Genomic DNA, 27,235 nt, shown 5'->3' with positions numbered 1-27,235 from the left:
TAGGCCATGCAAGTCACTGGTTGATTGCATAAGTAACTGACCCTTACGGTAGCATAAAAGTTCAATTGGGCTCAAATTTCAAATGCACATGTGTGCAGACAATACCATTATCAAATATGTCATGTGAACTCACCAACAATTAAGTACGAAATAACCTTTAAAGTGCATACCCAAACTGATGCAATGCCTCCATCCACGCAAAACAAGACAAAAACCATGTTTGAAGAATTTAAAAGCACCATTTTATTGAAGAATGGCAGAATTTAATGATTTGCTAGATTTCAATAACAAAAAAATGGACTCACATTAAAAAAGTGAAGATACTGTATTTCCGGTTAACAGAATACGAGTCGCTTTTCACTTAAATGTAAATTTCAAAATATACAAACACTGAAAGTGTAGCAGTCGCCCTTCATAGTAAACATTAAATAGCAATATCTTTTCCGAAACATTATTTACAAAAAGAAAACACAGCATAAAGTTCACTTCGTGAATGGGTTTGATTCACTTCCTTCTTTCACCTTCTAAAGATTCACAATATAAAAAAAATAAAAGTTGTATTGTTGCTTTAGACCAAAAGCTTTATTGGAAATGTAACAGAAAAACAATTAAGGGGCTGGGGGGGCACATGACCAGTCCTTGATTCTTGGAAACTGAAGCACTAGTTAGAGGTGCGCAAACTTGCAGAGATTGGTGTCTAAAGTTCTAGCGATGCATCCCAAATTGTTTTGTTTTTAAAAGTGGCGGAATAGCAGCTTCGCAACCGTAACAATGTATTAGAATTTTTAAATGTTCAGTGCAAAACATTTTAAATGGATTGAACATGCAACGCCCACTGGACTTCGCGGTGAGCCAACTGGTCGCACGACCGAAAAAAAGGTAAAAATTCGCCAAATTTGCTTTCACATGCAAAAAGTTCACACATCTCTACCCCCGACCCCGCCCAATCCTACTTGCTCAAAAAAATATGCATCTCCTTGCTTTCCCAGTCAGCTGACAAAGTATTCAAGCTTTCAATTGTGAAGTCACATAACTAAATCCTGTCCACTGCAATTTGAATATCAATGCAGCAATCCTCCTGCTGCTATATGAAGCCCTAAGAAAGCTTTCTGTAGGAGCGCCCACGGTTTAGGGTCGCCATGGTGCTATAAAAGTCGGAATTTTTTAGGCATCCGAACCACAATATTTTTACAAAACGAGAGAAAGTCTAACGTCCAAGCAATTTCATAACCACAAATTGGACTGAGGCATTTTGAAGGAAGGCCATCGCAATGACATACATTTCAGTAGGCCTCTGTAATAAACAGGTGCATTCATTTCTAAATCCTCACACTGCCAGAGACTGCAATCAGTATGTATTGCAAACCCTTGTGGTGGAAAAGAAGGCAAAAAGGCTAGTGAGGTCACGAACAGAAAATGGAAGAGTAGTGGGTCAAACTGCCTCAAGAAACCAATATATTCATTCCAAACAGTCATGGGGCATTTTCAAAATACTCAATACTTCAATCACCTTCAACATATGTATTGACTTAAAACAGGTCATAAATACCCTGCAAAACTTTATGATCATCAATTGGGGAGTATTCCTGTTTTCTGGATCTTATTCATCTCGCTCAGAAGGATACTTCCAAGAGAGCAACCAGGATCCATTCTGGAAGTGGTTCATTCATACACCAGTTGGAGCGCGACTCTGCGCATCAATTTTTTGGAGCAGTGGATTGGGTTGTTTTTCCATTTTCAGATTACAAAATCAAACATTAGATAAGATTCAGAAAACAAGATGAAATCACGTTAAGTAAGGGTCCATAATACAACTACCACAGGCAAATGTGAACTGCTGAACAATAAATACAAGGCAGGCACTTCAGAAAGGGCCCCATAACCAATCTTTTAGGCCTCAAACTACCTCTCCTATGTATATTGCCTTCACCCTTTTTTTTAAATACATGGGACATGCTAGATCTGATATTTCTTTGAATGAACCCTTGCAATGCCAGAGGGAACTGCAACACATTGGATGCATCTCTGCCACTGACCAGGTCCGATAGCAGCACACAAACACAGTTATATGAAAGACGGACAGAAACAGGCACATCAGGAAATCTACGGGGGCTGTCCGTCTTCCCAATCACCACAAGCGTCAAAGAAGAATTTGTTTCATATAAAACAGAAAAAAAATGCTTTTAAAGAACAAAGTGGACTAAAGGAAAATATTTTAAAGTTACAGTAAGAGTTTTTTTTCTTCTTTAGAATGCAGTGAAAAATGAAAATCCCTCGTACTGGTTAATGTGAAATGAACATAAAAATGCTGACTGTTTATTGTATTTTACCATTATTGTTATTTGGAAAAAAAAAAAAAAAAACATGTAGGCACACTGCTGATACTACACAACCACAAAAAATACAAATATTGAAAAGCGACAAAAAAAAAGGAGTATTCTTACAAAACAAATTCTATTTCAAATCAAATGCGCAATAAAAAAAAATGTTTTAAATTGTACACTGAAAAGCAAGTGGATCCATTTCTACAGAAGTAAACAATATTGTTACAGAGGAAAATAGCTAATACTGCTGCTCTCTATAGTAGCAAATGAGGGAACAAAACTAGTCATTTGAATATTAGTCACAGTGTGTATTGAAATATCAGATGTACCGAATTGGTGGTCTTTAAATAAATAGTTAGAGGGGGATCTATTGTTCTTCTGAAAAACTATCAAGTGTGTACAAATTCAAGTTTAATGAAGCTCTTACAATTCTGTAAATTTGTCAGGGGGGCTGGGGGGGTAGAAATGGGGCAAAATTGAAAGGTAACCCCAGCAGATTAGTAGAGCATTTCGGTTGAGTTATTTTTTTTCTCTTCTTTAAATCTCCTTTAATTTAATCCCCAAAATTGCATACTACCGGCTTTCAAGCTTCTCCTCTGAGACCACCAGCCCCAGTAGTTAACAGGAAACACCAGAGCACTGCCACACGGGGTGCACACTAATAATAGCATGTAGAGTGGCTGCCTTGAAAACCTGGTCAGGCTCTTGGTCCGGAGGAGAGGTTTCTGAACCACAGAGAGCAATTACAAGAATTTATCATTTGTGAATGGTCAAGTCTTCAACAACGCCTAAAATAAGGCACCTTAAAAGTTCCTCCGCGAATCGCCTTCACTTACCCGAAGAGATTTACCATGCTAGCGGTACGTTTTTATGCTTGATATGTAGTTTGATCCATTATAAACATTGACTTTTGATAAACTTCTTCAGGAATCAAAACTTCAGTGCAAATTTAGAAATGTCACAAAATACCAACACACAGCAAACGCTCCATGTCTTTCTCAGCTCTGGTGTAACCGTCACTGAAGGCAAAGATGACAAGTGAACTCAGAACCAACAGTGAATTATTTGCACAATCGAATTGCCAATTAAACAGCTCAGCAGTGTCGTATAAAACATCTTACCCTGGAAATGTTATGCTGGAAATCAAGGTTATAATAAAAAATGATCATGTTTAGTTTAAATAAACAAAACATTTCTGGACTTCTTTGCATTTAGACGTTCGCTATAAGCTACTGTCAATTACGTACGCTGCTGTAAAGTCAGTCTTAATCAATGTATAAAATAAAAACAAATGTAAATTACTGCAATTCTGCCAAAGTTTAATTTTCCATCAAACACTCCACATTTTTGGGCTCCAGCATCATTATAACTTAAATAGAAAAAGTTTCATTTGAAATGCTATATTGTACAGCAGAGTGCGACAAAACTGCAAATGTAATTAAAAAAAGGGTAGGAATACACTTATTCAGTAATTTCCCAACGAGCACATTTTATTTTTAACTTAAAATATTTTTTGTTCTACTGAAATATGTAATCCTTCAAAAAAAACAAAAAAAAAAACACCAATGAGTGTGTGTAGAGAAGCCAGTTTTACATACATTTGTTAAAACTTTCATGCATCTAAAAATGCAACTTACTCAGAAATATTTGTAATACTTTTTACTTCCTGGGAAATGTATCAATACTTTTAGTGCATTATAACAAGGTTTACTAAAAGCTGAAATCCCACATAGTTAGCCAGTTGAATTTCTTAGGCGTCACTGAATGGGGAAGCATTTGTCAATCAAGTGTTTTCTTTCCCTTTATCCCACCCCGTCCTCATCAGAGATCCAATAAAGATAAGGGGAAGTTGGATTACATTTTTTTTTTATATATAATAATAGATGAGACCCCTTACACGTCACTGGAAACAGTTCACTTTGGTTCTAGGATGGATTGCACCTTTAAAAACAGTTACACAACTTTCATTTCTTCTCTATTCTCTGTCAATGCAAAATAATCTGTGTATCTACAACAACAAAAAACATGAATTGGACGATATACATAGGGAATGTACCAGGTGGTGCCTTGATTCCCAATCTTCTGTGATGCCCAAAAAGCCATTGCATTTTGGTTAAATGATCATTTTCTTTCTTTTTTTTTATCTTCGCCTCTACTACCAAAGTGAAGAATGTTTCTACATTTTTGGCATTAGGAAACAAGAACTTCAAGGCTGGTGGTATTTTGCATAAAACACAATACTCAAAAAGCTGACCATTTACACAAGATGAATGAATTCTCATGATCGGGGCAAAGCTCATCAATACATTAAAAAAAAAAATTGGGGGCACAGAAGGTGTCCACTTTAAGGAATGCCGGTTTCAGGTCTTCAAGGGATAGCATTATATATCCAGCAGTGATCATATGCTATTGCTGTCATATGTGACATCTTAGCAGCTTACACAAATAGAGAGAAACCAAGGCTGCGCTTATAGTGCCGGCGACAGCGACACGACGCTGACGGCACAGGCGCTGGAAAAATCAAATTGAAGTGACTTCCAGCGATCACGACCAAGCCGTCAAGCCCACTATAAGCGCACGCGACAGCGTCAATACATTGGTTTTGACGCGGCGTTGCTGTCGCTAGCACTATAAGTGCAGCCTTAGGCTAATTGAATATGCTCTGAAGACATCTTCCAAGTGCTGGAGAAGACTTTAGCCCCATCAAGTTGAATTAAACTGAACTTTTCTCTAACACAAGGACGATATCTTCCACCTATATGAATTTTCAAGCGAGTACATTTAAAAGTAGAGATTTTTTGAGGGCATCAAAATGGTGAAACAGTTTGCATGTGAAACTCATGGTGAATGTTTTTTTGGGGAGAAGGTGGGGGAAGGGGAATAGAAAAACTTAAATTATGGTAATGAAATATCTTAAAATACTTGGTAGCAAAAGAAGATAGAAAAAATGTAATACGTTCTATATTTACAGAAGGTAGCTTTTTTCATAAGAATGGCATTGAGGTGGCTCTACAAACTGCATTACTAGGAGAGAATGCTCTGCCTTTTTTCTCCACTGAAGAGACACAGAAGTAAAAATCACGACTGCAAAAAAGGAAATAAAGTGCCTATAACAGTTCTTAGGTCATGGACACATTGAATAAGACCCCCCCCCCCTCCCAAAAAAAAAAAAGATATGAGCAAATTTACAATTCAGAAGTAGGAGCAATATATCACAGTGCATATACCTTATGAAAGTGTTCTCAACTATTGCACAAAATATACATATTGCCATGTATCAAAGAGCACAATTTACGACTTCCAAAATATTCCGGTCACCAGTTGCCTACTTTCCTCAAACACATGGCTGTGCGTTCTTCAGGTTTATGTGCAGATACTGTTAAATAATGACACAGTGGCCACAGAATGAGCTCGCATTCCAAATATTGTTCGTCCAAGGTCATCACGTGTTACATCCAACCACTCTGCTGCGCTCCGAAACGTGAAAGAGTGCAGTAATTCATCCTCGGAATAAAGCAAACCACATTTAAGGAACGTTGTGTGGCAAGGGTCGGATCCTGATTACCGGCGATAGATTGACTTGAAGGATCTTTTGTGCTCTTCGCCTGACTTCGTCGTCGGAAGAGAAGTTGTCCACCTTGATGACGACAAATTTCAGCAGATTGTATTTATTTTTACTCGGGATTGACTTGTCCTGCTGCGGAACGAAACTTTTCATTTGTTTTTCCGGTGGAGTTTCCTTAACATCGTCCATTCTTTTTCGTTTCTTACTGGTGTCACCTTGTTGGCTTTTCCCATCTTTACTTTGGACTTTACCAACCACATCTTTCTTTATAGTCGAGTTGTTATGCTTTGTCTGGATTATGCCATTGCAGTTCTGGGAGGAGTTATCCAAAAAACGCCCATTCAAGATCCCGGAGGCTTTGCAAGCATTGTTCTCTTTTAAAATCCTGCCATTAGGCCCCTTAAGGACTATCCCATTTAGAGTTTTTATATGATTGCCAGGCGTCGAATGTGTCTTTTTAATTAAACACTTGTACGTGTTGGCCTCTACATGTCCCGATGAACATTTGGTGCTCTTTCCCTTTGAAGATTGTCTTTTTGATGCAACTACTACAGGACGTTTAAGTTTCGCTCGCAAAGATGATGCAGTTGCTTTAAATGGAACCAATGCTTCTAGAACAACAGACAGTCTCATGGCAGGGTAAACACCGGGATACATATTAGATGGGAAGCCTACTGCTGAAACCTTTGATTTTTGTGATCCAGTCTGTTTCAAAGAGCTCAACAACAGGTTTGTGGAACCTCTCGGCAAATGTTTGGATGGAACTCTAGTTGAATTTACAGAGATAGCCATTGATGGACTGGACACTTTGCTAGTTGCGTTTTTTGATTGTGTTTTAGAGGCTACCGATACAGTGGCAGTCATTTTTGGAGTACATTTTAAACCACATGGTGTTTGAGGAGGAGCATCTGCGGTTGTGGAATTGTAGCCATAGACATCTTTGCTGCTAAGGATGGTTGGCTGGTAGCCTTCCTCTCTAAGTCCCTGCAGAAAAGTCACCAGCTGTGTCTCTGTGTCTGTAAGGTCTTTAGACATTGGATTGAAGACCCTCAGGGCTTCCTCCAGGGCCCTCTGCCCTGCAGACGAGATTCTTGACCAAGAATGGACAGCCTTTTCTTCCATATGATCCACTTCAACATTCATGGCATTAAGTTGCAAGAAGCTTTTGCAAGTTTCAAAACAGTGAAAACCCTGCGTTGGAAACCTCAAAAGAAATGTGAAAACACAATTAGCAAATATCAAACTTCAGGCTAGCACACTTTACTAGGGTTAGAACATACAATGGCAGTCACAAGATTGTAAGTCAGTAGAGCCTGGTCCATATGCCAGGCTTAGTGTGACCTCTATCCTTTTCTGGGACTCAGATTCCAGTTTTGTATGCTCTTCTAAGAAAGGGGATTTGTTTAATATGATGTTTGGAAGTTGTAGTTTCATGTGTAGACACAAATTGAATTAAATATCAAAAAATGTGGGGATTATTTTTCTAACGACAAGTATATTAAACGTCACTCAGACTTTAGGCACTGCAAGGACAAAGTCAGACTGTTTTCTTTGTATATCATATTTTTATATCGTCTTTAAATTATTATAATTTAATATGGCTAAATGTTGTAAGGACCGAAATAGCATGTTCTGTTCAGGAGTACATAATGCATACATTAATACCTTTTTGTTCATGTTCCAGAAAAATGGTTATCTCAAACTTTATATTTATCAAATGTAATTACCTTAAAGCTGCAGTTCAGTCTTTTTTTTTTTTAAATTTATTTTTTTACTTCAATAGTTTCCTGTGTGCAATCTCTAATTACCTAAAGAACTGTATTGCTGCAGGTCAATTCGTTCTCCATGTATTGATAGGCGAAATTTGGTGACATAATTAGTGAAGGGATCTGTTTTTCTTCTGCTTCAATCTCTCAGTGGAAGCTCATGAATATTCACGAGCAATCCTGCATTGACATGTGCTAGAGGGAGGGCAGGGCTGACAAAGGGGTGTGCCAGAGCTTGTGACAGGACATGAAGGGGCAGTGCCTTAGCAAATGGCTGTTAAAATAGAATACAAGAAAATTGGTCTTTCAAAGTTGTTTTTTTAAAAACAGAAAATGCTAAAAGTATTTTTAAAAACAGAAAATGCTAAAAGTATTTTTAAAAACAGAAAATGCTAAAAGTATTTTTAAAAACAGAAAATGCTAAAAGTATTTTTTCTTACTACAGAACTGATTTATTAAAAAAAAACACACATGCAGGATATTGATTGAACTGCAGCTTTAAACAGCACTCACTTGAGTGATAAGTTAAACCTTTGAGGCGGCTGTGCACCAACTAACTCCGTGATTTCAAGGTAACAGTTGAGGAAAATACCTTTCATCACTGTTACAGTGCAATGAAAAAACTCAATACAAATAATTTATAGAAAGTTTACTTGTCAAACTTATGCAAATTATATTTTATCGTCAAAATTTTCCAGCAGCAAGTATCAGCTAAGGGATATCTGCAGTGCAGACTGCTCTGTTACATAAATTGTTCAATTAAAATCCCAAAAAGTAGCAAACATTTTTTTGGGCCATATCGGACAGTGACAATAAGAAAGTGCCACTCCCCATACTAAACTAATACAAATTGCATTGCCTATTTATTGTTCACAAAATACAGTTAACAAAATATTTGTTCTACAGGTAATTCACAAAAAAAGCATTCTGAATTGTCTGTGATTAAGTTTCTTTTCACTACAGCTTGCCAAACAAATGTAAACAAACCTAGGGATATCCACTAAACCAACACATGTAAAAAAAACTTCCTTCCCATTCATTAACAAGTGTGTTTTTCAGCAGGGATGGCATGAGCCAGACAAATTGCATAAAATTTCATCACACCACTTCCACTGCGGCCTAGGACCTGTCACTTCTGCCGTTTAGCAGCCTGGGACATTTAGGTGCCAGCCACCACAGATAACCTCAACTACTTACCCTATCCCCCCCTTCCCTCCCCCCCCCCCCCCCCCGATGCTAATCTTTACCCTAAAAACCTTAACCCCTTACCATAACACCACTAACCATACCCTAAAAAGGGTAACATTAATCGATTACCCTAACCCCCTACCCTAAAAAGCATAACCCCATACCCTAAAACACCTCCAGTTAACCCACTTACCTTAGGGGCCAAATGGCTGGCGGCTGACTGATTGGTGCTAAGAGGAACTACATCTTTATTGTGATCATGGTCATTTTTTTCTAGGATGCAGGAGCCCTAATAAAAGAAATGCATGGATTGGCTGGAATTGGGCAACATAGCACCTTTCTGGTAATAAGCCGATAAACTGTTCAAGAAAAACAAAAAACAGCTCAACGTGTTAAACTCTTTAGCTTGTTGTTTTTTTAACTGATATACAAAGCACAAGCATGACATTAATTTGGTTGGCTGCCTTGGGAGATTATTTGCATGTAAACACAGGACTCCGTCATACAGACCCCAATATAAAATGGAGATCCTGCGCAAGAATATTAGCATCTCCAATTAGATGGAAAAATACACCTATCCATGGATTTTTAGCATTATCCATGTGTAAAAAAACTCAACATTTTTATATATAAAAACACAGAAATACAAAATTGCAGGCTACCGTGTTTATTTTTTTAAATAGTGTCTATTTCAGTGTTTTTCCACAGGGGTTACACGGTCATCCCTAAAGGGTTGAAACAAATCTTCACAGACAAAGAAGAGAAAAAACTGGCGCACAGCCAAGAATGGGTCCCAAAGATAAAATAAAATCTTCTTCTTTATTGAACCAGCTAAAAAATGGAGGTGAACAGCCTCCTACGCGTTTCGTGTGAAAACACTATCAAGGAGCATGTACAGTGACAAACATTAATGGTTTATATACACAAATCTAAATACCCGTTTTCGTGCCAAAAGGTAATGACGTGGACACGCCCACAATTCGTGATGATGTCACTCGCCCACTAAAAACACGATGGCCAATGGGAGCACGCCTCAAGGGGCAAACACGCCCCGCGTCATCACCTGTTGCTGGGTAGAAAACCTTGTGGCGTGCTCCCATTGGCCATCGTGTTTTTAGTGGGAGTTTACTTTCCCCGTCCCTCACCGGGTCCCAGAGCTGGGGGGAGGTCTAGCCTAGGACCTGCCGGGGAGCCGCCTATGGCAATGACGCAGCGAACGGAATCCTCCGTTTCCGCGCTCGCCGTAGGTTCGACGGGCAGGACCTGGACAGTGTTATACTCCCGCCATGAGCTTTGCGTGCCGCGGAGGGGGCGGGGACTATTCTCCGGCTTCTAGACGCTGTGGGATAGGTGGGGGCCGTCCCGACGGGTGAGTGACGTCATCACGCATTGTGGGCGTGTCCACGTCATTACCTTTTGGCGCGAAAACGGGTATTTAGATTTGTGTATATAAACCATTAATGTTTGTCACTGTACATGCTCCTTGATAAAGTGTTTTCACACGAAACGCGTAGGAGGCTGTTCACCTCCCATTTTTTAGATGGTTCAATAAAGAAGAAGATTTTATTATATCTTTGGGACCCATTCTTGGCTGTGCGCCAGTTTTTTCTCTTGTTTGTCTGTGAAGATTTGTTTCATCTCATCCCACTTGGCTGCACGCTCATCAGGATTTGGGACTAAAGGGGCATCTGTGAGTATCATTCATTATTCTCTTCAGTTAGTTATTATTATTGTGAGTCCAGGATCTATCCCAATGAGGGTTTGACTGGGTTTCACAGCCCTTGTCTTGCCCTTCAGGGAGTATTGGTCTGTCTGGGGACTTTACTACAAACATCAATCAGAATATCCCCCTGTCCCATCCTGTTTATTTGTATATTACTTATACCACCATATTGAAAGGATCCAGCGTTGAGCGCCTTTGTCACTTTTATCTCTGGATCCCTAAAGGGTTCCCTGCTATTTCCAGGTCATTTGAAAATTGTACCAAATACAGATGAATTGACAATGCATCTGATCTCAGACGCGCTATTAGAGTGGGTTGGGGTTCCTACAATACATCTGATCTCAGACGCGCTTTTAGAGAGGGTTGGGGTTCCTTACAATGTATCTGATCTCAGACGCGCTATTAGAGAGGGTTGGGAGAGAGGGAGAAATTCACAACATAACTATAGGGCTCTATAACCAAAGAAAAAGGTTGAAAACCACTGGTCTATTTAACCGGCAGCCAGCTGTCCATGACCTCCTCCATTTTCGTTTTTTTATCCGTTAATGATTTTCTCCCAGATTATCATGGCATATACGGGTCAGGATAAGATTTAGGCTGAACAAGTCCGTTATTTATCCTGCTGCCTCTAAATCAATGCTGCAAAAGCGGCTTATTTACCCTGCCGGCCAGGTGAATAGCCTCTTTAATAATAGAAAACAGTTTGTCCAAATGTGTCATGTGTATGCTAATGTAAGTTACTTTTAATGGTTCTCCACAAGTAAAAAAAAAAAAAAAAAGCTGCTTCGGTACCTAAAACTCTCCAATTTCAGAAGCGGAAGGACTTAGAATTAGCAGCCCAAGATGCTCACTCGGTTTTTTAAAGCTTCCCTTAACACATATGTATATATGGTTTAAGGACCACGGAGTGTATGTATAAAGGGGGGTTACAATAAATAAATAAATGTTTTAGGAGCATTGTGTGTATGTATTAACTGTAGGTGGAAAGATATTTACACATACATATACATTTTTTTTTTTTTAGGTTATGGTGGGTGAAATGGTGACTAAAAACCCTCCACCGTATAGCATATAAAAATATTACTTATGAGCACATTCACGTCTTAGATCAGCAGTGTGCAAAGTGAGGGCACGCCCCCAGGATTTTTTAGGGGGGCGCGGGCAGTTGCAGTGGCCCCGCACTCTTCCCTAATGTATTTAAATTAAATGCCGGGGGATCGCATGACGCCTTTGCAACTCACTTACCGGGCGGGGTTCAGACGCGTTGCTCTGACGCGTCGCCATGCAACGCGGCGTCAAATGACGCCGTGGTGTAATGCGGAGTGACATCACATGTCCACCTCCATGGCAACGGGTTCACGTGATGCCGCAAAACCAGGTAGGGGGGCTCGAGAGCGAGCAGGCGGGGGCGCGGGTCAAAGTTTGCGCTCCCATCTTAGGCGGGTCTGCAACCCTGCTTTTCACTATTATCACCTAGCATGCAGTGCTTCCACTGCAGCAAGGGATTCTGGGAAATGACATGCAAATGGGCACTGTGCCCCTTTTGTCTTAAATCCATTATTACATGGAACCCCTAAGTCAATGCTAAGCTGTGTTTAAAACAGCGAGCATTGGCTTAAGGGTTTCATATAACATATAAATGTAGGAGGTATCTGTACCGTGTTAGCCGAGTTTAATACTCAAAAACGAATAGAGAATACCGTTCTGTGGCTAACAAAATGCTTTTATTTGCAGGAGCTTTTGAGATACTCTGATCAGTGTAACCCGAAAGCTCGCACAAATAAAAGCATTTTGTTAGCCACAGAACTGTATTGTCTATTCGTTTTGAGTGTGTGTGTTTCAAATGAAAATTTTCTGTATGCTCATTTGCATGTCTTAGACAGGTCTGCAACCCCGCCTTTCACCATTATCACCCAGCACTTCCACTGCAGCAAGGGATTCTGGGAAATGACATGCAAATGAGCACACAGTGTCACCTTTTGCTTCAAAACCATTTTTAACATGGTTCCCTATATGCTTAAGCTTGCTGCATGGTCACAGCTTTAAGCACAGCCAGGGTTAAGATGCATAGCCAGAAAACCCACCCACAGACAGCCGTTTCGACCTTATATATACATATACATACACACACACACACCGTACTGGCCTGAATAGAGTGCTATGTTTTTTCCTAAAAATGTCCTTCCAAAAACTGTACTCTTATTATAACACGCAGCCTAACACCTTTTATTTTTCATGTAGAACACCTTCAAAACTTTAGGGTCGTATTATGTGCGAGGCTATACTATATTCGGGCCAATACGGGGTGTATATATCATGCACAAATGTGTGTGCATATATACACACAAATAATATATTATGTGTACGAGATCTATATATCTCTCATACACAAATGTGTGCGCACATGCGCACATACACATATACATATATACATATATATACATATATACACACACACACACACACACACACACACACACACACACACACACACACACATATATATATAATATACATATAACACATTCATATAACACATACATATAACACATAAACAGTCTGTATATGTATCTATCAGCTATATCTATATATGTTACTGGCTCCCACGTGTCTGATTAAATGTTTCATTCAGGGGGCATATCCCAGGGCGGGGTAATTCCTAATATACATCCGCCCCTCCCCCCCCTCAGAGCCCCGGAGGGAGGAGGCGGAGAGACTGGTAAGGAAGGCGGGGATTCCCGGAGAGGTGGCAGGGTCTTCCTACCTGCACGGGAGCGCTTCCCAGGCTCTCACACACACCACCCGCTGCCTGGCACTGCCCCTCCTGTACCCGCCAGGGAGAGAGAGTTACCCGCCGGGCGTCCGCTGCTCCACGGGTCTCACTCCCCCCAAACTCGGCCTCCGCTGCTCTAAAAAATGGCCGCCCCGCCGAGCGCCGGAAGTGCCGCCCCGCTTCCGGCCGGGGATGCTCGCGCCGCTGCCGCCCCCTGTCGGACGTCACGGGTCACGACGCCCCAGCTGTTTGTTTGGTTTTTTTTTACAAACGTTTCACTGCCCCCTAGCGGGCGGCCAGAGTCTGCCACCTCACCCACATTTCCTTTGTTATGTAGGACCCCCCCCCCCCAAAAAAAGTGTGGGAGTTTAGGGGTACTGGTCCAAAACATACTTAACCCCCCCCCACACAAGAATAAGGCTGCGTCCCCGCTGGCGCTGACCGCGCTCATGCTTGAGAGCGGTGATGTCACCAACTGTCCAAGCATGAGCGCCGGGTGTCCTGCGAGTGGGGGGGGGGGGGGGGGGGGGGGCGTGATGAGTGTTTTTATGTCTCCCCAAATGCCAAGCTTGAGCTGGGACGGGACAGTTTAAATTGCAGGAACTAAACTCAGCATGCGCCGCGCGCTCAGCGCTAGCATGGACGCAGCCTAAGGCTAAATCGGATAACACCTTGTCCGTGTGTATGGTAGTAATGGTGCTCACATCACAGGGTTGCCACCACTCCGGTTTTCGGCCACGCATCTGCGGGGCTACAGGTTAACCAGTGAAATCTCCGGGCCGTCGGCATCGCATCTCCCCCCTGCACGGTCCTGTCAAGATGGCTCCGCGACGTCAAATGGCATTGCGTTGCCAGGGCGGCTTGGCATCACACGGCGTCATGTTGCCATAACAACGGGACATCACATGACGTTTCTGCGCCATAAGTTGTGCCGTTGTTATGGCAACTTGACCCCGTGACGTCATAGCAACGCGGCACCATTTGACATCACGGAGCCATGTTGACTGGACCTTGTAGGAGGAGATGCCGCAGCCGTTGAAGGTAAGAGTAGGGTGACCAGATATGTCCCGGCAAAAACCGTGACAAAAAATTCACGCATGCGCGATCGGCATGTTCTGACTGCGCATGCGCACGAGCAGCTGGGTAGTGCCGATCACGCATGCGCGGTCAGCAGGCGCTCTTCGCGCATGCGCAGTCGCCGATTGCCAGAAACCGGGACAGGGTCCGAAAAAGTCAGAACTGTTCCCGCTAAACCAGGACATCCGGTCACCCTAGGTAAGTGAAATAAATACCAATAAAATAAATACATTTCAAAAATGTTGTATTTAATTGCAAAAAGTCTCCGGTTTAGCCTTCAATAGAAGCTGGTAACCCTGTGTACATAGACTAAGTCTCAATGAATCGCTGCTCCAAAGAGATTACAATTTAATAGCGGAGGCACAGGGTGATAAAAGGTCTTATCTACTAAGCAGCGCTACACCATAACACACTTTCCATCACCGCTCAGTGACAATGGCACCCTTACAGTCAATTTAAATGGGGTGTCTTCCAGCACTGGAAGGTGTCATAGAGTAGCGCTGCTTAGTACATATGGGCCCAAATTATATCCTAAGGCAGGGGGGCGCAAACTTTTTTCCCTCGCCCCCCTGCCGGCAGTTCCCTCACCTCCGCACCCCCTCACCGGCGTCATGACGTCACGTTGCCATAGCAACGTGACATCACATGACCTCGCGGCGTCATTTGATGCCGCGTTGCCATGCCGACCCATGTGAGAAGCTGCCGGAGCCAAGGTAAGTTAGGTTTGCAGAGGCCCTGCAGCTCCCCCGAAGAAGCGCGGGGCTGGGCTCTAAACCCAGCGCCCCCATGCTCTCAGTCTCCCCCCCCCCCCTTGGGGTCACGCCCCCCAGTTTGCACACCGCTGTCCTAAGGTCACAAGCCAACACTGGGATTCTAACTGTTGTTGACTTTATCAAAGGCAGCATTTCAACACTTACACCTTCAGTCTGAGCCAAGGATGTGAGAAACTAGAGGAATTTCCCAATGACTGAGATTTGGGGAGTCTAGGTCAACCGAAATTATATTTGTTACGGTGTTTGTCAGGCGTGGCTGGCCACGGGAAACACAGGGGTTGGGATTTAATGACCAAAACAAGCGGTTTAGTGTTCTGGAGTTAGGACTATATCTCTGGTGGAGAACACTTTACAATGGGCACTGGTTGAGTTTCCTTTCCAGGCGAGTTTTGTAGTTGAGAGGTGTTGCCTGCTGGAATTGTTCCTCTCAAAATCATGGACTCTTAAGGCCCTTGTTAAAGGGGCTGCACTTTAGCACGATCAAACAATTGGGATGCGCTAAAGTTTAGCATTTTAATGAATATGGGGCTAGGGTGTTTGAATATTTCTTCTATCCTTCTTTAAGTAGTTACAGATGTGCTTGCATAGTTGCTGCAATTATTATGTAAAAACGGATATGGCTTCTTAACGAGGACCTAAAAAAATCGGCAGGTTTTGGCAAGTGGTCATTTTCGGCTCAACTCTAGTCCTCAAGCCCCCAAACAGGTCAGGTGTTCAGGATATCTCAGCTTCAGCACAGATGGCTCAATCAGTCCCTGCTTCAGCACAGGTGGCTGAATCAGTTCATGAGGACTGGAGTTGAGCACCCTATGCTAGTTCATAGGGCAACAAAACAACCCATTACCAGTCTTGCTGATTTGATGCGAGTCATTGGGTTGGACTGAGTCACACTGATTTTTAGCGTGAGTGGCCTTTTAGATTTTAAAGGTGAGCCTCACTATTAAGAATCAGCACTTTTGTGAAAAATGAGCATTTCCCCCTTTGGGCACCCTTTTTAAAAAAAAATCATTTTAAAAGATAGGAAACAGCGAGTCTCCAGAACTGAACTGCGTTGTGAAGGCCATTCCAGGAGTGAAGGGGTTAGCACACTACAATTGCTCCTTCCAACTCCGTGACTGACATCTTTTTGCCGTGACATATTAGAAACGCGTGCAGCGCTTTGCATCTCGTTTTATGAAACTGAAATGTTCGCAGGTGGGCAGATTTTTAAGAAATTAGTCACATAAAACACACAAAAGAGGTGAAAACTCAGAATGTAATTTTAAATGTCTTGTTTATGACAACCTGACCTTTTCACAAGGCGTTGTGGAGTACTTCTCCGTGGCGGTTTTATGTAACGCGGCACTGCCCTTTTTTTTTTTAAAAGCCCTTTGGGGGATTGTAGTAAGGGCCCCCACACCGTTACTGTACTTTATGGGGTTATGTGGGAATCCCTTTAAGTGCTTTGTGGGTAAAATGAGAAGCGTCTCCATTTTTTTTATCAGCTCCACAAGAAGAATCATTGCTGTCTGGCGGGTTCACCTTTCGCTCTGACTAACTTTAGAATATACAGTTTTCATGAATCGGTTTTAATTATTATATTTCCAAAAAGATGCACGATTTTTGTTTTTTTTAATAGCGATTGCTGCTCTCACAGATTACATATTTTAATTCTTGAATGGCATCCTTACTTTTATCAGTAATATGGTTCATTCCTTTTGTTAATAAAAAAAAAAAACATACAGTACATTCTTTTCACTGATTAACCAAACAATGCTGTTTCTCTGTGTGCACACGTCACACTTTTTGGACAAGAAATATTTTATTATGCCCATTTTATTAGGTGTTAATGTCTAAATGGTAACATATAATTTGTTTCCTTTATCACTTCTTAACACTGCTACACTTTGTTCTTTCCTTTAAACTGGTTTTACAATGGTGCTTAAGGATCCTAAACTCAGTATGTTAATGAATAAATATTGGATACGTTCCCAATACTGGGAACAATTGGGTCCTTTCAAAGGGCATGTATAGGTCTCCCACAGAATCTGCGGTTCCTATTTGGAAATTAGCCCAGGGCTCAGCACTGGATGTGTCACATTGTAGAAGAAAGGATACTAATTCATATTACATTATCACCCAGCCATTCACGTTTTCCTTCGATTTATGTAAACTTGTAACACCTCTTGGGTGTCATCTTAATTGTCTACGCTTGTGACAAATTTTCAATGCAAACTTGTACGGTATATTCTGAAAACAAACACCCATCACATACCAGTGGCAGGGTGTGTGAATCAACCCAAAGCAAGAAGTCTCATTTGCAAGTCTTCTCTGTCCAAAGGAATACAGCAGCATGTTGTATTGTCAGGAGAATGGGCTGTAAAAGGATGTTATTTTATCTTCTAGGGATATACAATTATAGTCTCGTTTCTGGCCTTGCAGAATTTGCACTGGAAAGGAACCAAAGTTATAAAGCAAATAGTTTAGAGCATAAGAACCTGGCATTTAAATACTGCTGATCCCATTATGCATGCCTAATAACCAGCTTGCTCCCAGCCCGATACTGCTGTCAAGGAGATGAACAGCGCTGTTGTAGGCAGCATGGTTTTTCTTTGATGCTTCTATTTCCAGGATATATATATACACAATAAATAAAAATACTCGTTGTGGTGCATTTGCATATCTCAGACAGATCTACAACCTGTCTTTCTCCATTATCGCATAGCACAGGGGTGCTCAACTCCAGCCCTCAAGCCCCCCCCCCCCCACCCCCCAACAGGTCAGGTTTTTAGGATATATCTGCTTCAGCACAGGTAGTCTTTGACCAGTGATGAAGCAGGGACTGATTGAGCAATATGTGCTGAAGCAGTGATATCCTGAAAAACTGACCTGTTGGGGGGCTAGCGGACTGGAGTTAAGCACCCCTGGCTTAGCATACAGCCAGGGATTCTGGGTAATGAATATATATATTCATATACAGTATATATATATATATATATATATATATATATATATATATATCATGTCTAAACAGCTGTCTGTGGGTACGTTTACTGGCTATGCATCTTAACCCAGGTTGTGCTCAAAAGCTGTGCAATGCAGCAAGCATAAGCTTATAAGGGACCATGCCATATGGTTTTGACGCAAAAGATGGCACTGTGTGCTCATTTGCATGTAATTTCCCAGAATCCCTTGCTGCAGTGGAAGCACTGTATGCTGGGTGATAATGGTGAAAGGCAGGGGTGCAGACCTGTCTAAGACATGCAAATGAGCACACAGTAATATTTCCATTTGATATACATACATACATACATACATATGTATGTCTCCACAAAAGTGCTCCGAGATAAATATAACTAGCAAAGCGACAGATCATTTCTATTTCAACTTCTTGCCAAATGGTTTAAATAATATTAGAGGATTCAGCCCAGTAAGTGCGAGGTGATCAATGTACGATTGATAATTTTCATTGTGAAATCAAAGGGAGGATAAAATATGGCCAAGCTTTTTGCACTGTACTTATCGCATGTGTGGTCCTATCCGTGGGTAGCTGGTTGGCATGTCTGAGCTCCTTCTTTGCCTACATAAATGAGAGTAATCTTGACTGCCTGCCAACCAGCCAATCTCTGCTAAATATGCCTTTCATTTTGGTTGCATTGCACAAAATGAGATTTCAAAGAAATATACAGGCATACCCCGGTTTAAGGACATTCACTTTAAGGACACTCGCGAGTAAGGACATATTTTTTATAGCCCCATACCCGTGTCCATATGCTCGCTTCGCGAGTACGGACACTTATTCTGCCCTACAGACCGCCATAGTAGTAACGTGCTAATTCCCCTCGCCCAATAGGCAAACGGCAGCTCGCGCATGCGCCTGTCAGTACGTCCTGAACAGCAATACCGACTCCCTACCTGTACTGAAGCATCGATAAGTGGGAAAAAGTTAGTTCTTCACTTTAAGTACATTTTCGCTTTACATAAATGCTCTGGACCCATTGCGTACGTTAATGCGGGATATGTATGTATATATGCGTACGTTAATGCGGGGTATGTATGTATATATGCGTACGTTAATGCGGGGTATGTATGTATATATGCGTACGTTAATGCGGGGTATGTATGTATATATGCGTACGTTAATGCGGGGTATGTATGTATATATGCGTACGTTAATGCGGGGTATGTATGTATATATGCGTACGTTAATGCGGGGTATGTATGTATATATGCGTACGTTAATGCGGGGTATGTATGTATATATGCGTACGTTAATGCGGGGTATGTATGTATATATGCGTACGTTAATGCGGGGTATGTATGTATATATGCGTACGTTAATGCGGGGTATGTATGTATATATGCGTGCGTTAATGCGGGATATGCCTGTACTGCATGCACTTCCCACCTTATCAACTGGTGATGCTCAGACTCATAGTAGCCATGTTTGCTAAGCAGTGTCAAGCTATAAAGCACCTTATGGCCCCTTATGGCCATGTCCCCAGTGGGCGCTGCAGCGCGCTACAGGGTGCGCGCCACAGCACATCCCTCTATTAGGGCAGGCCCCAGTGGCTGTGCGTGTGTGGGCGCGCAAAGCGCTGTGACGCGTACGCTGGCAGGGAAGACAAGAATTTTGCCTTCCCGTGCTGTGTTCACGTGGTCGGCGCGCATCAATGGCAGGGCAGATATGCCCCCTATCATGGCCCCTTTCCCCCAACCCCGCGCTCCCCTACAGACCGCCGATCGCGGCTTTAAATTGTGCACGAGCCAGGCGGGCGTGCTGCAGGCAAGACTGGGGCCGTAGCCTAAGGGTGAGGTTCACGGTTAGAATAAACTAGTTTGCTTTTTAGCCTGGCACACCAGTTGGCATTTTGGCCCTACAAGCACTGATGTGTTAATTCTGCGTCCTTTTTACATGACAGCACTAATCAATCTTGCCTTAGTAACCACAAGAAAACGTAGCGTTGCATTAGAGTTGCTAAGAGACGTTCAGCAAAGCAAAATCTTTTGGTCCATTCCAAACGTGTATTCAGATCTGAGCGGATTAATCACCGTTTATTAGTACAGTTGGGTCCCTTAGAAATTGCCATTGGGGTGTTGAAGCTTCCCCCTGTAATTGTATTAAAGCAGCAGTTTCGCCTAAATAGTAAAAACTCCCCCCCAAAAATGAAGTTTATGACTGATAAAAGTGAGGGTGACCCCCGCAAGAATCAAAGGATTTATTTTGTTATTAGGAGCTACAATCGCTATATAAAAGTTGCCCTTTTTTGGTAATGACTACAGATGAGCGAATCTGCCCAAATCCGTTTCCTCTGACTTTTTCACACTTTCGCCCCAAAATCCATTTTGCGGTGTAAAATCCGCGGGTGGATTTGGTCGGTTTTAATTTCCGCGGGTTCATCAAAATCCGCCACTGGATATAATCGGTTGACTCTGATTGGTAGAATCCAACCCGCGGACCCAGCCATCCGCTGACAGATCCTGAAGGATCCGCCAGCGGATCGCTAAATCCGCGGATTGGATTCTCTAAATCCATTTACGGGTTGTGGAATCCAGAGTGTATTGGTAATAATTAAAAAATCCGCATAGCATGAATCACCCCTTTTTGAGATTGATCCGCTGAAATACGCAGACCAAAAGAACCGGGCGATCCCCTGCAGATTCAAATCTGCCCATCTTTAGTTATAACTTATTTTATTAATAATAATAATAATAATAATAACAACTTTATTTAATATAATGCTAAAGGAATGTTACAGACACAGTTGCTGCCCAGGTGAGCTTACACTCTATGTTTTTGGCGCCTGAGGCACAGGGAGATAAAGTGACTTGCCCAAGGAGCCGACCCCGGGAATTGAACCAGGTTCCCCTGCTTCACACTCAGTGTCAGTGTTTTCCAGATTCAGTGTCTGTACTCACTGAGCCACTAATACTCCCTATTAGAAGGACATGAAAAACGAATACTAGAAAGCTGGTCACAGCAAAAACGCGCCCTCCAGAAATGATTCTACTTGTGAACCTGGAGGGTCCCCTGAAGCTCCTCCATACTCCCCCGGATTAGGACAAGCCGAACTGGCTGTCCACTGGCAAGGCTGGACCATTCAGAATGGCACGGGGGTCAGGGCGTGCGCCAGTGGCCAATAGAAAAGCAGTGACATCATCAGATGACAACATCCCTGCTTTCTTTTGGCGACCCTACAGGCGGTGTTTGTAGTCCAGCATTTGTAGGTTTTTTTGGTGTCAAAACCAGCATAAAAAAAAAGAACTGGAAATATCTTGCTCCTGGATGTTGGGGTTCACCAATAAGCTCTGGGGACCCGCTGCTCCAGATAAGCTTAACACACACACACCCTCCACCGCCCCCTCGCCCCCCCCCCCCCAATAGCAGGAGTATCTGCTGCTTTAATAGTGTAACATGATCTGATGTTTATGTGGCGTCTAAATCTTGGTGAAGACAAGGGAAGCAGGCACACGGACTTATGCAAAGAATAAGCCACAAAGAAATCCAACGTTTCGGCAGTATACAGCTGCCTTTATCAAGGAGAGGGCTCTCTGGACCCGCCTGTGCACCGGCAGATGAGTACCCCCCCTCCAGCACCATATTATTGTGTGCATGTACCCCTCTCTATTAGTGTCTGAATCTTAAACAGCTTCATTTCAAAGACATTCATGCAGCCACCACTAGAGTGGAATGTAGCGCACGTACAGAGCTCCAGTTACAGCGGCAGCGGCCGAAGGGGAGGAAGGAGCAATGATATTATTATTAATACCAAGTTACAGGGTGATCAGCAGAGATACGGAGAGAAAAGCGTCTTCTTTTCCATCAGTGCTATGCCATACGGCACCTTTCGGCAGCTGGAAGACATCTTCCGATCCATTCAAGTGAACCGATTGTGTAACTTGGCAGTGTAATAACTGAAACTGAAACTACTTGTGGATTACCAACCAATACCTTAACTCTACAACTATCAGGACAAACACGAAAAGATTGAAGGCCCATATTTAGTAAGCAATGCGAAGCAATAAAGTGCCTTATGGTTTAGCACCATATAGGTCCTAAATTCCACTTGATATTCCAACTCCATAGCCATGTGAATGATAGTAGTGACCCCCCCGTCCGTTGTGTTAAACAGAAGACACAACGTTGTCCTCTTTTGTTCAGACCCTGCCCGCAACTCCCTAAAAGCCGCGGTCGTAATCGGCTGAAAGAACGACCCAAAAATGTAATCTCGCGGAGGCACCAATGGTTCTGTTTCTGGTGCCGTTTTCAGTACGGCGCAAGGAGCAGCATTGTGAACCATCTACATCAGCCATGGTCTACAGACATCGGGTACATAACTGGATGGGACACCAGTGGTAAGCAGCTCTCGGCTGCAAACAGAGCTAAAAGATGCTCAGGGGCCACATTTCCTTTTTTTTTAGCCAGTCATGCACACGAGAATTGCTCACCAAGTGGGCTACACCAGGATCTTTAATTGTATTACCTATGGAACACAGAAACTGATGGCCGGTTAGGGCTGTTAGGCCCACACAGTGTGCCCAATTGCCCTGCAACACTTTAGATCTTTACCCAATTTGTTGTTTTTTTTCAGGGTTCTGTGGTGTCTACCCCAACCAATTTCAAATTTCCCTTCGTATTTGTCCTTACCACCTCAGCAGTGTAGCTGTGGCATGGACCTACTACCCATTCAGTAAAGAAGTACGTTCTTAACACTCCTCACCACCTACCAGCTTCAGAGCACAATCCACATTGTGTGACAAAGGCTCCCCTCCTGCCCCCTATTTATACATATGGGATATTTGAAAATCTCAATCATACCTCCTCTGCTTTCCAGCGGGGCGAAGGGTACCAGTGCTGAATGGTAATGTGCTGTCAGTTGGGGAATGTATCAAAGGCATAGCCACAGTTTCCGGTGTGCCTGGATAATACTCGCTCCCCTCCCCCACACATACTGCAGTCTTCCCTCCTCCTCCCCCACACACTAAGCTGTATCCACACTGCCTGGAGCAGATTTGCAGTGTGCTGTTGATTGGTCGCTGGGTTCTTCGGCTTAGCACACACTTTCATTTCTTAAGGAACACAGCAGGAGGGATAAAGGAACCGCAGTGACCAGCAGGACACTGACGATGAACCGTGGGTTGCCACACAGCTCTAAGAGCGCAGAATCCTGCAGCATTTTGTAATGCGCCAATTATACACAACATACCCATTGTAACCCTTTTCCGCGAGACTGGACCAGGTGGTCACTGGTGCAGCCATGGCCGCAACCCACCCCCCAACGGCAGAGAACGTTGCCCTGGTCCATTTCGATTGCGGTTCTGACACTCAGGTGGTTGCGGTCATGACCGCCCCTACACACGGGCGTTTGAGCACGAGGTTCACGGAGGGCCACTGGCCTGGCATTCCTCGTGACATCCAGTCAACCTCATAAGGCCGCTGAACAGGTTAAAAAGGTGAATTCCCTCTTGGCTAACGGTAACATTTCCCAACATGTTTACTAAAGACCTGTCCATTCATCGTAATGAATAAGTAGATTGCAGAACTGGGGAGAAAAGGCCAAGAAAATACACATACTGTGGCCTTTTTTGTGGTTGGGGAACCTTTAAGATGGCTGCCTCAATGATATTTGTATTCTCTCCATCATAAACTCCCACTGTTTCGGGTCATTAGTCTGGCTGCAGCTCATTAGAATAGAAGCTTCCGAACTTAGCACCAGAGGAGGACTAGATATTGGGAGAGCGATTTGCCCCCCCCCACCCCTTTTTATTTTACATAGGAAGAAGGCATGTGGTCTCCAGAACCCAACGTGTTTAGGTCCGGGGACCCCTACTTCCCGAGATATATATACTTATAAATGTAGCACCTGTACCTTCCCATCCAGGGGAAACAAAATGGCGGTTGAAATCCCCTGTGTCACATGGGCCAATAGGAAGCAGCAACGTCATGTGTGGCGTCTTCCTATTGGCGCGTGTGATGGGGATTTAAAACAACCAGGAAGCAGCGCCGCTGCCGGCATGTGTCTCGGGGACCAGGTGGTCACCGGAGCCGAAATTGACTCAGGTGACCCCCGCTTCCCACCTATTTAAAAAAAAAAAGGGGGCGGGGAGAAATGGTCCTTTGTTTTAAAGTAACTTTGGCCATTACCATGCAGTAAGGACACATTTTAGAAGAAAAATTCCTGCCTATGTCCCTCCTAATATGTTCTCGCCTAAAATGAATCATAAGCATAATATTGTCAGAATAGTTATCATCATGGTGTATTTAAAGAGTACCCTTCATTTCCAAAGTGGTTTAAGAACGTTTTGGTGACATCCATGCAGCCATCTCTGGGTTGGAATCCAACATATTCATGGTGCTCTGGTCTGCAGGGAAACCTCTCACCCCCCCCCCCCTTCACCCCCCAAAAAGGAGGTGAGAAATAAACAAGGCTGGTGTTATAATCACATATGTGAATGCCTTCGATATCCATTAACCTACACTGCACAATATCCATTAACCTACCCTGCACACATTTATGTATAGCAAATGTGTGTGCTTGGCCTAACTGAGTATATACCATGCACAGACTGACACCGGTTATATATTCCCATAAATATAGAAAAAATAAGTTATAAATACCTTCCACAAGGTCTTCCAGGATTACAGGGGATGCGTATGCAGGTATGTTTATGTTGTATAGGTCACCATATTGGCTTTTTTTCAGTATGGAGAAGGTTAAGCCTGGTCTGTAGAATGTGGTTTAAAAAAAAAAAATGATCTTCTTTGGTGTGGGTGATAGTGACAAAAATGTACAAGTTTTTAATATGTTTTTGGAGAAAAAAACTCCCCTGTATTAATAAGATGCAGTGCTGTTTAGGGAGAGGCCTTGCTAAATCCTGGTAGGGAAATGGTGGCCTCACACAGCTTGCTCAGTGGATCTAAAGGGGAGTATTCATGGTTTCTCTGGAGAGTGTAATCTGGAGTCTGCAGAGCAGCTGGTGAGAAAACCCACTGCATGTGTCAGGTCTTGATTGAAAGCTCAGCTGTCCATTGCCAGGGTGGCTTTGTTCTCCTGGCACCGTGTGATTGGCTCTCAGATCTGGGGGGGTGGTATTTTATAAATTTGCAGTTTGGTTGTTCAACATGCAGAAAGATCACGTTGGCCCAATCAGCATGCAAGGTATTCAGCCCAGCCAAAACCAGTGGCATTGGGAATGATTGGGCTTTAATGGATTGTAGGGCAATTACTGAAGTATTACTGTAGTTCTACACAACGACATAATCGCGGTGTCGTTTATCTGCAAAATTACGACCGTAATAATATAGCGAAAAGACACAAAACTGGAGCTGTTTGATCGGTGGACTTGATTACATATCCTCCTATGTGTCTAAGAAGTAAATTGACAGTATCAACTGATACTCGTCTAGAAGAAGAAATGTAAAGCAGCACATCCAACAGATGATAGGCTGGGTATTTCTGTAGACGATCACCCGAGTTCAATCCAACAGTAGGTCGAGTCGGAAATACAGTCTGGGGGGAAAAAAATGGCTACTTTGTCTGACTTTTCAATAGGGGGGTTACTTCGTGCCTGCCTTTTGGTACATTAGTCTGTCTGAGAAGAGATGGTGACCAATGGGGGCACAAAGGCATAGGCAAACTAAGCAATAACATAGGGCCTCAACAAGCTCAGGGAGCCCGTGTTCATTCTGAAGGCAGATTTAATATATTAACATTTAAGGCCAAACTTGTATTGGTCTATACTATAGTGTATGCCTTTCTGTCAGCAAAGAGGTTATGTTTGGCCAGAATTCTCAAATCTCACTCATTGGGATCCAGGGACAAAGACAGTTTTGAGGTATTCTGAGGGGCCGTGATGGTGGCTGGAGTTGGACAAACTAAAACAATGCAAGAAATAGCTCAGAATTACAGTGGGAATGGGCAAAAAATAAATTGTGTGTAAAATAGTGGGTAATATGAATGAATGATTGGTGGGGAGCCCTCAACATTCTCCTGCCTTGGTCCCCCAAAAACCAAAACACCAGCACTGTGGCAAACAAACATTGTAGCCTCGCCGGTACACCGGTTTTCATGTGCCACAATGTGAGTGTTCTTCTGAAGCTTTGCCTGGTTACCCAACTATCTAACCTTGCTGTGGTTCATTGTATGTTGCATTGTGGCCCTAAATTACATGAGCATATGAGAAACTGTCACGTAATATCAGGCAGCCGGCACACGGGTCACCCTGGCTACGGCAAAAGGTGCCCAACTTCTAAAGATTATAGCCTAAACCTAGGGTGGCCAACGTCACTCCTCAAGGGCCACCAACAGGTCAGATCTTCAGGTTACCCCTGTCGCAGTACAGGTGGCTGAATCAATCAATGGAGTTGGCCACCCCTGGCTCAACCCACTAGGATGGTAGCAGGCCACTAACTTGGAACCCTATGGTAGCACCCAAGAGCTCAACTCTTTTACACTGGGTACTGCTCCCAGTACATCCTGCCCTTCCCATGTGACACAGGCTCTCCGGGGAGCTAAAATGACTTTAACACTAACTGGTGGTTTCTAGGAGCGGTGGGGCCATGGCCAACTAAAAGGCCAAAGGGCTCCCATGGAAAGTACCCAAAACCTCACTAAAATAACCCGGGTGGGCAGAAGCCCAGAATCAACAGACCAAAAATAAAGGGGAACGTAGTCCCTCTCAGAACTGCCAGTGAAGTTACCCCAGAGCACCGCCCAGACCTCTGCTGTCTGCTGAAACGCCTGCTCTGTACATAGGGTACTCAGGAAATAAGGATCCAACGCTCTACGGATTTATATTAAAGCTAATTTATTTGTGCCACACAACGTTTCGACCTTGATAGGTCTTTATCAAGTGACTAGTCACTTGACGAAGATCTATCTAGGTCGAAATGTTGTGTGGCACAAATAAATTAGCTTTAATATAAATCCGTAGAGCGTTGGATCCTTTTTTCCTGAGTGTAGACGTGGAATAATCCCGACAGGTACTCCTTGAACCACCAGCACCGGAAAAACTGTATGTATCTATTTTTCTTTATTTTTGTGTGCCGCATATCCTTCTGTGTACT

The 27,235-nt window shown here is 43.0% G+C and overlaps 1 protein-coding gene across 7 annotated transcripts; it reads right to left on the bottom strand.

The window, feature by feature from the left end:
- Positions 1–3,622: 3,622 nt before the first annotated feature.
- On the bottom strand, positions 3,623–25,109 carry CCDC71 (coiled-coil domain containing 71). Of its 7 annotated transcripts, none has more exons than XM_075574438.1 (3): positions 24,788–25,109; positions 9,037–9,132; positions 3,623–7,093 (listed from the first exon to the last, which is right to left on the bottom strand). In XM_075574438.1, exon 3 carries the CDS (start codon positions 7,030–7,032, stop codon positions 5,851–5,853), a length of 1,182 nt encoding a protein of 393 aa, XP_075430553.1. In that variant the 5' UTR covers positions 7,033–7,093; positions 9,037–9,132; positions 24,788–25,109; the 3' UTR covers positions 3,623–5,850. The 7 variants fall into 7 exon arrangements, with proteins under 7 accessions (XP_075430553.1, XP_075430554.1, XP_075430552.1 ...); XM_075574439.1 differs by lacking the exon at positions 24,788–25,109 and adding an exon at positions 22,988–23,006; XM_075574437.1 differs by lacking the exon at positions 24,788–25,109 and adding an exon at positions 13,331–13,524 and having other exon boundaries at positions 9,037–9,202.
- Positions 25,110–27,235: the final 2,126 nt, after the last annotated feature.

Source organism: Ascaphus truei, chromosome 17, assembly GCF_040206685.1.
Source record: "Ascaphus truei isolate aAscTru1 chromosome 17, aAscTru1.hap1, whole genome shotgun sequence".
Lineage (NCBI taxonomy): Eukaryota > Metazoa > Chordata > Amphibia > Anura > Ascaphidae > Ascaphus > Ascaphus truei.
Note: the sequence above shows the minus strand (reverse complement) of the source record. Positions and strands in the feature narration are given on the sequence as shown.